A 13,878-nucleotide genomic window follows, 5' to 3' on the forward strand; every position below is an offset into this window, starting at 1 on the left:
CTGACACCAATGATTGGGCACAATTTCTCCCGATCACACCAAAAATGGGGCCAAATGTTACCAAAGATGGGACACCATCCCCCCAACTTACACCAAAGATGGGGCATTGTTTTTTCCCTCTAATGTAGGAACCTTTTCTACTACCATTGGCCATAGTTTGCCCCCCCCCCCCACTAAAATCTAAATGACAGCAAACTGGCCCTTTATTTAGAATGTTTGGAGACCCCTAAATATAGGGCTTGTCTGGTATTTTATAGCAGTGTCCCTGTCACCCATCTTCATGACATGAGATAAATCTGTGGCTTCATCCCTCCTGTAACAAGCTATGATCACAGGACACAGTGCGCAAGGACAGTGCGCCTGGGATTGCCATCTATGCCTTCCAAATGAGCTTCAGTTCTTCTTCCTTGTTGCCAAGGGCAGCCAGGCGGTTTCCTGGATGCTGTGCTATAATTGGCTATAGAATTCCCTTCCCGTCATCTGGTTCAGCTTGACTCGCTCTGATTGGAGGATGGAGATCCCGCCAAATGACGACATCCTGTGGAGGGCTGGGGACGGAGGTGACGTAGGAGAGGGATGGTGGAGGAGGCTTCGTGTTATTGTTGTTGTTTCGCTTCTTCCTCCGGCTCCTCCTCCTCCTCAGTGCGAGGTCCGCGGCTCTCAGGCTCCGGGGTCGCTCTGTCTCCGGGATGTGCCTGTGTTCAACATGGAGAACAAGCGTGTGGAGGTTCCCGAGGGGGTCCTGGACGACCTGTGCAGGTGACGGGCTGGAGGGCTCTGCTGGCTGCTTGTATTGGGGGCACTACAGGGCTCAGCATTGCCAGGCTACTAGCAGTTGTAGTTCTGCTGAAAAAACGGGGCTTATATGTGTTCTCAGAGCGATGAAAACTCGCCCTGTCAGCCTTTTCTATAAACATGAACCCTCCTTTTCTGATTGGCTGGTGACCCTGTGCTCACTTCAACAGCTCCAGGCTTGACACTTCCGGGTGTGCCCAATAACGTGTCCCCCTACTGAGTGCCATGCTTCTTCCTGACCACCTCTATGTTACTACAGGACACAGGGGTGATCTAGGGATCAGTGGGATGAACCACAGCAGACAGAGGGGGGCAGGGCTGTCCGACACTTCTGGAAGTGTCAGATATTGGCAGTGCCTGGAGCTGTTAAAAAGAGCGCAGGTTCAACACACGCCGCCTGTCTGATGGCACCAGGAAAAGCATTGTCCACCCGTGTGACTGTTTCGTGTTATACCCATATTTAGGGTTTAACAGGAAACATGTTCACATGACCCAACCTACCCCCTCTGTCCCCCAGTGTTGCCAACCCCCCAATGTCTCATTAAAGCAGAGCTCCATCTAAACGGGGAAGCTCTACTTAGCCCCCCTCTCTCCTTTCGGGGGGGGGGAGCGGGTACCTGGTTTTGACAGGCAGCCGTGGAGAAGTCACCCCGAAGTTTGGCCTCCTTCCCCTTTTGCCGGGCCTTTCCAAAAGCGCAGAGTGGAGTGGGGAACCGGCTGTGAAGCAGCAAGGCTTCACTGCCCTTTTCCCTTAGAAGCAGTGGCGGCAGCATCCAAGAGCTGATGGAAATATCAGCTGGGGCGAATCCACCGTGGGTTCCCTGGACAGGTAAGTGTGCTAATATTAAAAGTCATCAGCTACAGTATTTGTAGCTGCTCACTTTTAATTTTTTCTGCAGGAGCCTGGAGCTCCTTTTTAAAAGTGAACCTTTCAGCAATCCCCCCCCCCAAAAAAAAAAAATCATTATATGATGGGGGGGGGGGGGGAAGTTAAGTAAAACTTTTTTTTTAAATTGTAAAAAATTAAAGTTACACTCAAGCACATAAAACACCCCCCCCCTTCACAAAAAATTGAGCCCCCCCCCCACATATACACATGTACAAACGTAAATGTACGAGCACCTACGCCTGAAAATGATTGTGACCCTTCATATCACCTATAGCGGGGGTTTTAAAGTGTCGCCTATGGAAAATATAGGGTCCTGCAGTGTTTCTCAACCCTTTATTAATCAAAGGCACCCTCTAAAATTATGAACAGTCCCGACTTGAGGCACCACATTCTAAAATGTAGAAAACTATTCTAATAATGTTACATAATACATTAACATCCGCATATGTAGCACACCTAACATTAGTGGTGATTTATTCTTCCAAATCGAATACACTTTTGCACACTGGTACTGACTAGTATTCCAATGTTTCTCTTCTTCAGTTTTTCTCCATCACTCAGCTAATGTGACCCCAGCGCTGATAGAGAGGGGCAGGGGAGGGTTATTGTTTGTTAGGATGCCAGCCGATAGAAGGTCGTAATGGTGCACAATAAAAACGTCATTCATCTGCTGGCTTGTCTATAGTTTTGGGGGCAATTTTTGGGCATTTTGCCAAGGCACCCCTTTAGAAACCTCAGGGTGCCTGGGCACCCTGGTTGAAAAAGGCTGGGGTACAGATATTTTTAAGGTTTGACATGTTGGGTATCTGTTTACTTGGTGCAGCCTCAGCTATTACCAAAAAATTGGGAAATTTATTGCATATTTGTGCCCCCTAAGATTACCTTTTAACTAGAGGTGCACCAAATAGAAAACTTGGTCCCGAGAAAAAAAAATGCAGGATTCCTTTGGCCGAAAACTAAAAATTACAGTTTTTAAAAAATATATATTTCTATATATAATTGTATTATATTCGACTTTTGAAATAATTTAATGAATTTAAGTGACTATGAATTTATTGCCCATTATTTACACCTTATTATTACCTTATTATTGGCACCTCACCGCAAGAATAACTCAAGAAAAATGCATTCCTCTAAATTCTATGTATGTCTTCACACTGGTCCGATGTGCTTCTGTTGTAGTGTTAAAAATCTTGCTTGCTGCATTTTTAATCAGTTAAAAAAAGCTCACTAAACACACACCTTCCCATTGAAATCCATTAAAAAGCAGCAAGAACGCTCCCGTTTTAAGTTTTTGATATGTTTTTAGCACCGTTATCGGCAGGGCTTGAAAATTTTTCTTTGAATCCAGGAGCTAGCTAAAAAAAAGTTAGGAGCCAATTTTTCAAATCAGCTGCCTGGCGCCCAGAAAAAAAGAGAGAAATAAAAGAGAGAGAAATGGAAAAAGGAGAAAAAAAGAGGGAGGTAGAGGTGAGTGTGTGAGAAGGGGACGGGGAGAGAGTGAAAGTCTCAGACAGATGTGTATATGTACACTGAGATCCCCTCAGCTCTATGGTGTGTACAGAGGAATCCTCCAGAAGTGTGGCACTCTCTCACCTCCACCTTCTGCACATACACTCAGAAAATGGCTTGCTCTGCTCCCCCACACACTTGTCTATGGGGGGAGGGGGTGTCTCCCACACCTGGCCAATTAAAGGTGAACCCTGCCCCCCCAACTACTTGTAGGTGGTGTCCTTCCCTCAGCCAGGGGAGGATGGGCTCGGTCTGCACTCCCACCACCCCCAGGGGCTAGGAAAGCAGTGACACGCAGGCAGGCAGGAGCAGTGGGATGGGGAGCGGCTGACACATGAAACTCTGTGCGGAGCCCAGGCCTGGGGCACCATTCCCCCGCCTCACACACCACTCGGCAGCGGACCTGGCACTCTTACCCAATGTCAGATAGATGTGTGACTGGTGACCGCAATGGGGAGGCTGACAGTGGCAGAAGTCGAGCAGTGCATCATATGGATGTGCTGAAAGTGGAGAAGAGGCAACTGGCTCTGATTGGTCAGCGCCGTCCATGTGAAGGTGCTGACCAATTAAAATGCCTCTTGTCCGTACACTGAGAAGTATGGATAGGAGCCGTGGGGATTTCAAATCTCTGGATCAGAAAAGCAGTGCCCCAATGCCTGACAGCAGACGGCTGAAATCCTAGTCACCACTGTGACCTGGCGCCTGGGATTTGTTGAGCCCTGATTATTGGCACCTTTTTCTCTTACAGGTAGAATGACCGTAACGCCGTTTTGGGCCGCCGAAATTCTGTGTATTCTAACTTTTTTTAATGTATTTTTTACGGAAATTTTGTGTTTCCTAGACCTTCGCAGTAATATCATGTGACATAAAAAATTGGAATTACTACTATTTTATTCTCTAGGGTGTCTGCTTTCAGAAAAAATATAATGTTTGGGGGATTTCTGTAATTTTTTAGGCCTACATTTATTTTTTAAACGTGCAAAAAGCACAAAAAAGATGAAAGGGTTAAAGCAGGGGTCCCCAATCGGTGCATGGCCACATAGCAGCTCATCTCCTGCCACGCGACCATGCCTGTGTGTCCTTTCCCCACTCCTCCCACCTGGCAATGTGATCCAATCAGCAGGACAGGAGACGGGAGGAGCTGCAGATCGGAATGGAGAGCCTCCCTCCCCCTGCCCTGCTGATTGGGTGACATCACCGGCTGGGCGGGCAGGAGCACAGAGGAGTTGGGAGGACACACTGACTGATAATAGGTAGGAGTCCTGTGCAGGAGATGCAGAGCCTTGAGTGTGCTGTGTGATGTTAGAGAGGAAAGGAGGGGAGGCAGACTGCAGGGGTATGGTGATGGAGGAGGCTGTGATATCTATGAGCTCCCTGCTGCTACCTTCGAGCTCTGCGCCCACCCACAGACAGTTGGAAGTGCCATCATGAATTGCACACTGGTGTTGGAGTGTAGGTCAGGCATACATGATGGGAGAAGAGGTGGAACATATCCAGCGCCCATCCTTTTAATGCAGGAAAGCTGCTGTGCACTAGGAGAGGGTTAAAGACAGGCTGAGGTAACAGCTGCAGCCAGCTGCTGATTTTCACAGGTAGTTTCTCTCATCTACACACTTTTATGAATGGGAGAAATCAGGGTTTTTTTTCTCTTACAAACTGTCTGTGAAAATACGGATGGGTGGCAGCCCTGCCTCTCTCCTTTCTTCCTATTTCCCCTCCAGCTCCATAATAGATCGGTACCCCCTTACGAACCTGGGACTGGTGGAAGAGTTTGCAGGAGCTAGTGCTTTGCACCCATAATTTTCTTTTATTTCTTTGGGTGCATGTATTAAATTTGCAAAAGGTGGACTATGCCTTAAGGTACTTGTTTTCTAGGGTGACGCATGTTTATTGTCAGTGTTTGTTCAAGGCAGCTTTTGAGTTTTTAGATCCTCAGAATTCACAAATTCGGGTTTTAGCCAACTGTGTGTAGATTAAATAGAAAAATGCAAACAATTGCATCATACAATCATTTATATGCAGCCTGCAGAGAGGGGTGGGGTGCTGCGCACACCTCCCACTCTGATATGAACGTTCCAACCAGAGCGTCTTAGTGAAGAGAATTTGAATTGAAGGAACCTGCTGGCGTGAGTAATAAGGTCCCTTTCACACTGGTTTGCTTCAAAACTGCCAGTAAAACGCTGAGCGTTTTTGCAGCGCTTTTGAGGCATTTGCAGTGCGGTTTTTAAAGGACACGTGACTCCAAAAATGCTGCGGGGAATTTTTGAGGCGCTTCCCATTCATTTCAATGGAGAGGGGAATTTTTGGGGCCCTTTTTTTTTTTTTTTTTTTTTTAGCTCTCCAAAGATGCATGCAGGATTTTTTTCACCACACTGTCAGCACACTGCCCCAGTGTAAAAGCATTCATTGATTTTAATGGGAAGCATTTTTCTTGAGCTTTTTAGACACTTTTTTTAACGCAAAAGCACTTGAAAAGTGTGAAAGGGCTCTAAGGTAAATAATACAGCTTTTTTCTCTACCAGTAGACTTAAAGCAGAACTAACTCTTTTAACCGCTTGCCGACCGCCGCACGACTATTACTATACTGCGGCGGTCAGCCCCTCACAGGCAGAGCGACGTAGTACTACATCGCTAGCCTGTGAGGGTCTAGGGAGCGAGTGCGCCCCCCGCGCGTGTGACCGGCGGACCCGATGTCTGCCGGTCACTCGGCGATCGTCAGTGGAGAGGGAGAAAGGCAGGCGGCTAATGTAAACAAGCCGCCTGTCATTCTCCCCTGTGTATGAATGGTGATCATACGGTTCTACTATGTAGGACCGTTGATCACTGTTCATACATCTCAAGCCACAGCCATTCACAGTTAGAATCACACCCCTAGGGACACACATAACCCCTCCCTCTAAAAAAAGTTAACCCCTTCACTTCGTGTAATTTTACAGTAACAGTGCATGTGTATAGCACCGATTACTGAAAGAATGTCACTGGTAACCCCAAAAGTGTCAAATGTCAGTCAAGGGTCCGATCTGTCCGCCGCAATATCGCAGTACTGCAAAAAAAATCGCAGATCGCCGCCATTACGCGTTAAAAAAAAACAACAAATTACAAAAATCTTTCCCTTTGTTAGTAAACGTGATAACTTTTGCGCAAACCAATCAAAATACGCTTTTTGCGATTTTTTTTTTTTTTTTTTTTTTTTTTTTTTTTTTTTTTTTTTTCAAAACATATGTAGCATAAAACAAATTTGCCGACAATGTTAAAAAATTTAGATTTTTACATTTTTTTTTTTTTTTTTGGGGGGGGAATTTCATATAAAAAAATGTGAAAAATATTGTTATTTTTGCAAAATTGACGCTCTTTTTTTTTTTTTTTTGTTTATAGCGCAAAAAGTAAAAATCGCAGAGGTGATCAAATACCACCAAAAGAAAGCTCTATTTGTGGGAAAAAAAGGACGTCAAATTCGTTTAGGTACAGCGTCGCACGACCGCGCAATTGTCCGTTAAATTCACGCAGTGCCGAATCGCGAAAAAACCCCTGGTCGGAATGGGGGTAAAATCTTCCGCGGCTTAAGTGGTTAACCACTTTCTCCCCGCTCACGTCAAATGATGGTGGAGCGGTGCACCTATTGTTTTGGGATGCCGTCATATGATGGTGCACCAGAACAGCCTCTCTCGCACGCTCGCGGGGGCGCGCAGAGCGGCAATCGTGGCCGTGCCTAGCCCTAGCAACATGACTCAATGACTCTTTACCCATGTGATCAGCTGTGTCCAATCACAGCCGGTCACATGTAAATGTCAGAGTCAGTGTGAGGCGAGGAGAGCCGATCAGCGGCTCCTCCTCGCTGGGGAGACAAGAACATGTAATCGGGGCACTGATCGTCAGTGCCCTGATTACAGAAAATTGCAATAGAGTTCCAATCAGTGCCCACAATCAGTGCCCATAGTGCTGCCAGTCAGTGCCCATCAGTGCCTAGACACTGATGGGCACTGACTGGCAGCACTATGGGCACTGATGGTGCTGTCCATCAGTGCCGCCCGTCAGTGCCACCTCTGTGCCCGCAAGTGCCACCTCTCAGTGCCGCCTATCAGTGCTCATCAGTGCCCATCAGTGCGGCATATTAGTACCTCCTCATTAGTGCCACCTCATCAGTGCCCATCAGTGAAGGAGAAAAATTATTTATTTTCAAAATTTACTCACAGAAAATAAGAAAAACTTTTTTTTTTTTCAAAATTTTCTGTCTTTTTTTTCTTTTTTTTTGTAAGAAATAAAGAACCCAGCAGTGATTAAATACCCCCAAAAGAAAGCTCTATTTGTGTGAAAAAAAATTATACAAATTTCATATGGGTACAGTGTAGCATGACCGCGCAATTGTCATTCAAAATGTGTATCTTTGTTGAATCTTTATGCTGCTAGCATTAGTAAATAGATAGGAAAGTATATCATATATTTTAAACTTCTTTTTTTTTTTTAACATTTCTTCAGTCACTTAATGGTTTTAAAACCTAGGCCAAGGAAATTATATCATACATCCCAGAACCCATACATCCCATTTCTTTTCCTTTCATCTAGAGGAGGGGTTTTCTCAGCTAAGCACATTCCCCTGCCTGCATGCCTGAGCTAAGGGCAAATGTATTCCAGTAAGTAAATGGACCGCCGGACTGGGCGACGGACTGGATAATCTAGATCCGGAGGGTCCCCCCAGTCTGACCAGCGAGTGCGTGCAGGCTCCAGCTCCGCGCTAGGTCGGCTGCGACATAGCCCCACTGGACGGGGGCTGACCTGCGAGTTAAACGTCTCGCGAGGGCGCATATGACCTTGCCTCAGCCTGAGTCGCAGCGGTCCTCCTGGCCGACAGCCCCCCCATTCTGATAGAGCGGTGCCCATCCTGTTCCTGGTATAGTAAGTAGCGGTTCCCCCCTCTTCGCTGGAGGGTTTTTGAGTGGACGTGGGCCCCTCCCTTGGGGTTGATGACTGGTCTCCCAGCTGCTGTTGTTCGGCTGGGGAAGCGGATAGTTTAACATCCGCCGGGTCCGCGCCTCACGCGGCCGTATCCGGCCAAAAATTTAGGTCACTGCTTTGCGGTATACTGGTTGGGAACTATGTGGGGCGGCCCCAGTGAGGGTGGCTGAAGCCACTACCCTCTGGGTATCTGCCCTCCCCTCTGCTGCCCCTTGGTGATCGGCTCTGCTGGGCTCATGCCCAGGCGGCTGGGTGTCCAGAAAAATTTAGGCCGCGGCTTGCAGTCTACTAGGCCATGCGGCCCAGTTGGGCTCCTCCGTTGGGGGGTGGCCCCAGTGAGGTTAGCTGAAGCCCCCACTCTTTCTTTTTGGCATCTGCTTGGCTGGGATCTGTGCACTTGCGGTGAGCCACCACAAAAATGAAGGCCGCGGCTTGCGTCATACTATGCCATGTGGCCAGCTTGGCGCCTCCCTTTCAAAGGGGTGGCACTGTGGGGATGGTTTATTTTTTGTAGGCAGCCATGCCACCATTATTGTGTAGGACACCTTGCCCTTTTTAGCGTTGTAGGACCATCAGGGTACCTTGCCAGCACGTCCGTGTCACAGGAGTCCACCACCTTTTAAGGGGGCTATTTCCTAATATGCGGGCCTCTATGGAAGAGCTTGGAGGGCCCCTTTGTTTTTATTGCGGGGTCCAGTAGGTTGTCCATTCGTGCGTCCTTGGTCGGCATCCCATTTGCCAGATCGGAAGTTGGTGGCCCTCCACTGATTGTTTTCCGGGTGAGCTTAGTATATAGCGCATTAATCTGTTTTGGGCGCCGCGGACGCGAGTCACCCTACTGGGTCTGCGCCAGCGTTCCCCGAGTGCTCAGATAGCGAGGATAATTCCTCTGCTCCTCTAGCGTGCATAAAAAGGCGCTGGTGGATGCACTGATTGTGTCAGTGCGTGAAACTTTTAAAATGGAGGATGTTGCTGACGCTGCATCAGAGGCGCCGGTCCCTTTTGGCACCCACAGGCCCTCCAAAGTGGTGAGGGAGTTCCCCTTTTCCGCTTTCTTTGACAACATTGTCTCAAAATAGTGGGGTTGTCCAAAACACACTCTTGTGGTCCCTAGGCGTTTTGCTATGTGGTATTCCTATGGGGATTCCCTGCTTAAAAAATGGACAGTCCCACCTGTAGTGGACTCTTCGGTTTCCAGGTTAAATATAGCTACCTTATTTTGGGCTGAGGAGTCGCCGGCCTTTAAAGATCCGGCTGATAGGAGGGCGGAGGCTCTGGCCCGCCATATGTTCACTGTGGCTGGTTCGGCACTTAAGCCGGTATTTACTATTGCCCCGGTGTCACAAATTCTGATAGAGTGGGCTAAACTTTTACACCGGGACCTGGAGGGGAAACCACTTTCCCCTGCCTTTGCAGAGCTGAGGGATCAGTGTGTCCAGGGGCTTCAGTTTATCTGTGATTCCTCTTTGGATGTACCTCCTTTGATTCTAGACTGTCTGTATCAACAGTGGTCCTTCGGCGTATTATTTGGCTGAAATGCTGGTCTGTGGACCAGACTTCTAAGAAGGCCTTATCTGATCTCCCCCTTGTAAGGGATTGCCTGTTCGGTGCTTCCTGAAATTACATCATTAAGGGTCTCGCAGGGGGGAGAAGAGTACTCTTCTTCCGCAGGTTACCAAGTGACAGGAGCCCCATCGTAGACGTGGGCCATTCTTTTCGGCTCATAAGAGGCCTTTTCGTCCCTCAGGGTCTCAAGACAAGGGATCAAAGCCCTTCAGAGCCTCCACCAGAGGTTCCAAGAGGACCTGGTCTAGCAAGCCACGAGTAGGCTCTTCCAGACCTGCGGAAAAGGCTTCCTCTGCATGAAGGGGCGCCCTCACCTGTATCTAAGGTGGGGGGACGTCTTCGCTGGTTTCCGGATCCGTGGACCTGCCTGGTACAGGACAAGTGGGTCCACAAAGTCATTCGGTGCGACTGCAAGATCAAGTTTCTATCTTATCCTCCGGAAAGGTTCTTCCCTTCCAACCTGCACTTGTCCCCAGATCGCTTATGGGGTCTCTTTGGGGCAGTGTGAAACTTGTTACTTCAAGAGGTGATTGTTCCGGTTCTGACTTCTGCACGTTTTCAGGGGTTTTACTCAAACCTCTTTACAGTTCCCAGGAAGAAAGGCAAGGTACGTCCAATTCTGGACCATAAGGCGCTACACTGCTTTGTACGGGTACAGACATTTCGAATAGAGTCCATACGCACGGTAGTGGCGTCCCTACATCAGGGGGATTTTCTCGCTTCTATCACCCCTCGTGTTTGACACTGCTTTGGGAGGTCCCAATGGTCACGAAGATAAGGAGCTGTGTCGATCAATAAACGAAAGAGAAAATGGGATTTTTCACTTGCCGTAAAATCCATTTCTCTGATGTTCATTGACAGCCAACTCCAGAGGGGTGGGTGCTGTGTCTTTCTTCTGACACTGCTTGTAACAAAACTGAGTGCCTATAGCTGAGAGCGGGAGTATACTCCCTGGGACTGCCCCATAGGCGTAGTCTGGCTTTTTCCTGCCTAGTGTCTTACTCCTGTAGGGGGCAGTATAACCTAATGGTCAAGAAGATAAGGAGCTATGTCTATCAATGAACATCAGAGAAATGGATTTTACGGTACGTCAAAATCAGATTATTCCAAGCAAAAGGGCCAAATAGGCAGTCAAATTCTATAAGCTATGCAAAAGAGCCACAGGATATCTGTATGCGTTCCGCATATATGAAGGTAGAGATTCCCAGCTTTCAGACACCTACATCATGTAAAAACCCTGGCCTGTAGAACCTCAAGAAAGAACGGGAAGGGCTTTCCACAAGTGTTAATGAACAAAAAAATGTGAAGGGGGGGGGGAAAAAGCAACTCGGAAACAAAGTGCTGGCCTTGAGGCGGAAGAATAGGAGGGATGTATACATGCTGTCCACCATCCATAATGACACAACAGTCGAGATTCCCCGAAGACGGGGTCCCATTCAAAAACCAACATGCATCCAAGAATGTTAGGTGTAGTGAGGTAGGTGGCGCTGCCTATATGTAAATGTAGATATGGAATAAAAGGGAGGGGGGGTTTTCCTCACACCCAAACTGTATATAAATATGATTCAAAAATCTTAACGCACATAATCCATAATAAGACGATAACAATGCAATAAAAGTGGTCAGTGTAAGTGATATAGAAGGAATAAATATAAATATAAAGTGCCGAGGTGAACAGTAAATGTCTGGTTTAAAATGGGGGAAAAACCAGAACCTGAAATATATAATCAAATAATAAAAAAAAATACTAGTAAAAATTATATAAATATACAGTAAAACCTTGGTTTGAGAGTAACTTGGTTTGAGAGCGCTTTGCAAGACGAGCACATTTTTTAAATTTTTGACTTGATATACAAGCGATGTCTTGATATACAAGTAGCGTCATGTATAAAAAAGAAGAGAGGAGCCTCTAAAGTGTAGCAATATGGTTACATTTAATGAAGGTTCAATATTTAGCAACTCACATGGTTGATGATTAAAACAGGCACATTTAAGTATGCAGGCATCTGGGGTAAAGATGTCCACATAGACCATCCTCTGCACAGCCATCTTCATCATCCCTTCCCCGCTGCACTCCACGAGTGATTCAAAGCCTCACTTTCAGATCACTCTACTGCAGGCTATTCTTCCCGGTCATGATTGCAGATTGACAGTGTTGAGAGTCGGTGGTTCAGAATATGGTCTATGTGGACAGCTTTACCCTGGATGCCTGCATACTTAGATGTGCCTATTTTAATCATCAACCATGTGAGTTGCTAAATGTTGAACATTCATTAAATGTAACTATATTGCTACACTTAGAGGCGCCTCTCATCTCTCTTATATTCTGTAGCTCTGCTAGATTTTGCTTCTAATCCCCTTGGGAAGGCTGCATATTGTGGATGGACATTTTATGGTTACACAACCTATAACATTGCTATAATCTTTGTATATAGACTATAAACTGAAGGACTTGTGGAACGAATCATCTGAGTTTCCATTATTTCTTATGGGGCAATTCGCTTTGATATGAGTGCTTTGGATTACAAGCATGTTTCCAGAACAAATTATGCTCGCAATCCAAGGTTTTACTGTAAATGCAAAGTGCTTCAGTGCATGTGTGCACATACAAGGTGCTAAAGTGTGGTATCTTAAAATGATCGATGAGTGATACCATATATAAGATAAATAAATAATCTAATTGATAAGGTGAAACTGGTATAAATAACAATTTCATAAAAAAATGACAATAAATAAATGATCAAGAGTCCATAAAGTGGTGGTAAGTGAAAAAAATGCTTCAATAATTCTGATGGGTGGTAATCGGGGTGATCCGGGTGCTGGGTGCCAGGTGAAGGAACAGTGCACCCCTCCAATGTATCCCGCACTCACCAGAGTTAGGAACCCCTACAGGGGTAACCAGCCTTTGGATATTAATGGGTTTCCTCTGTCAGGCAATTCCTGTGTGCTGGACTCATGGAAAGGATCCCTGGATCATCTCACTCACATATACAATATGTATTCAGTAAAGTTAATACAGCCTCATATCCCCATCCATCATAGGTAGGTAAGTATCCATGATGATATGCAAGAAGAAGGCCTCATATAGTGATGTACCATTTTAAAATAAATGCTTTATTTAGAATAAGTAAATGTACTCGCATAAAAGAACTGGTAAACGAGCATGCAAAGGAATAGGGGCCGCAAAACCCTCGTTTGCGATGACGTCAGTGGTGACGAAACTCGTTGTGCATGGTTACGTAATTTCCGCCCCACTGGAACGCAGATCTGGCCTTACACGCATAGCGTCCCGGAAGCAGGCGCTAACGAGAATTTTACACCTACTTGATAAAAACATGTTTTAATTTTATACCTCGTGTTATTCTGGCCTCCAAAGTCCCATTCCCTTTTAGGGGGGTTTTTTTTGTCCTCAAGGATGGACCTCGCAAGTGGCTGGCTGCTTCTGCTGCGACCATTTCAAGATGGATTAGACAGACTGTTCTTTCAGGCTTATTGTATTTAGGGTCAGGTTCCTCCTTTTCCTGTCAAGGCGCTCTCTACTCGGGCGGTTAGTGCCTCCTGGGCCTTCCGTCATCAGTGAGGCAGATTTGAAGGCGGCTACGTGGTCCTTTGTATACCCATTCACAAAGTTTTATAAGGTGGATGTGTTAGCATCTGCCGATGCTTCTCTTGGCTGCAAAGTTTTGCAGGCTGCTGTTTAGAGGACTTGTCCTATTTAGGTTGTTTTTTTCAGATGAGCTCCAGTTGTTGACAGTTGAGCTCCAAGTTACGTGGTTGGCTATTTTTAGTCTTGGGGAAGTTTTGTTTTTTTCTGCTGTTCCCTCCCCTCATGTTTGACACCGCGTTGGGACGTCCCAATGGTCAAGATGAATGAACGAAATTAAAATGGGATTTTTGTCTTTCCGTTACATCCTTTTCTCTGATGTTCATTGACGAACACAGCACCCACCCCTCATTGGAGTTGGGTTTTTCCTTCTGACACTGCTTGTTACAAAACTGAATACCTATAGCAGGAAGTGGGAGTATACCCCAGGGACTGCCCCATAGGCGTGTTCATGCTTTTTCACGGCCTAATGTCCTACTCCCGTCGGGGGTAGTATAACCCTACGGTCAAGAAGATAAAGAGCTGTGTCCGTCAATGAACATCAGAGAAAATGATTTTA

The 13,878-nt window shown here is 46.5% G+C and overlaps 1 protein-coding gene across 1 annotated transcript in view; it reads left to right on the plus strand.

Moving 5' to 3' along the window:
• Positions 1 to 575: 575 nt before the first annotated feature.
• The window catches only part of DCP2 (decapping mRNA 2), a 76,550-nt gene continuing 63,247 nt past the window's right edge, over positions 576 to 13,878 (plus strand). The window contains exon 1 of the mRNA XM_082243914.1: positions 576 to 759. Coding sequence (XP_082100040.1) covers positions 707 to 759 — 53 coding nt within the window. The 5' untranslated portion in view covers positions 576 to 706. The remainder of the gene's footprint in view (positions 760 to 13,878) is intronic.

Source organism: Pelophylax lessonae (genome assembly GCF_965119305.1).
Source record: "Pelophylax lessonae genome assembly, chromosome: 1".
Taxonomy (NCBI): Eukaryota; Metazoa; Chordata; class Amphibia; order Anura; family Ranidae; genus Pelophylax; species Pelophylax lessonae.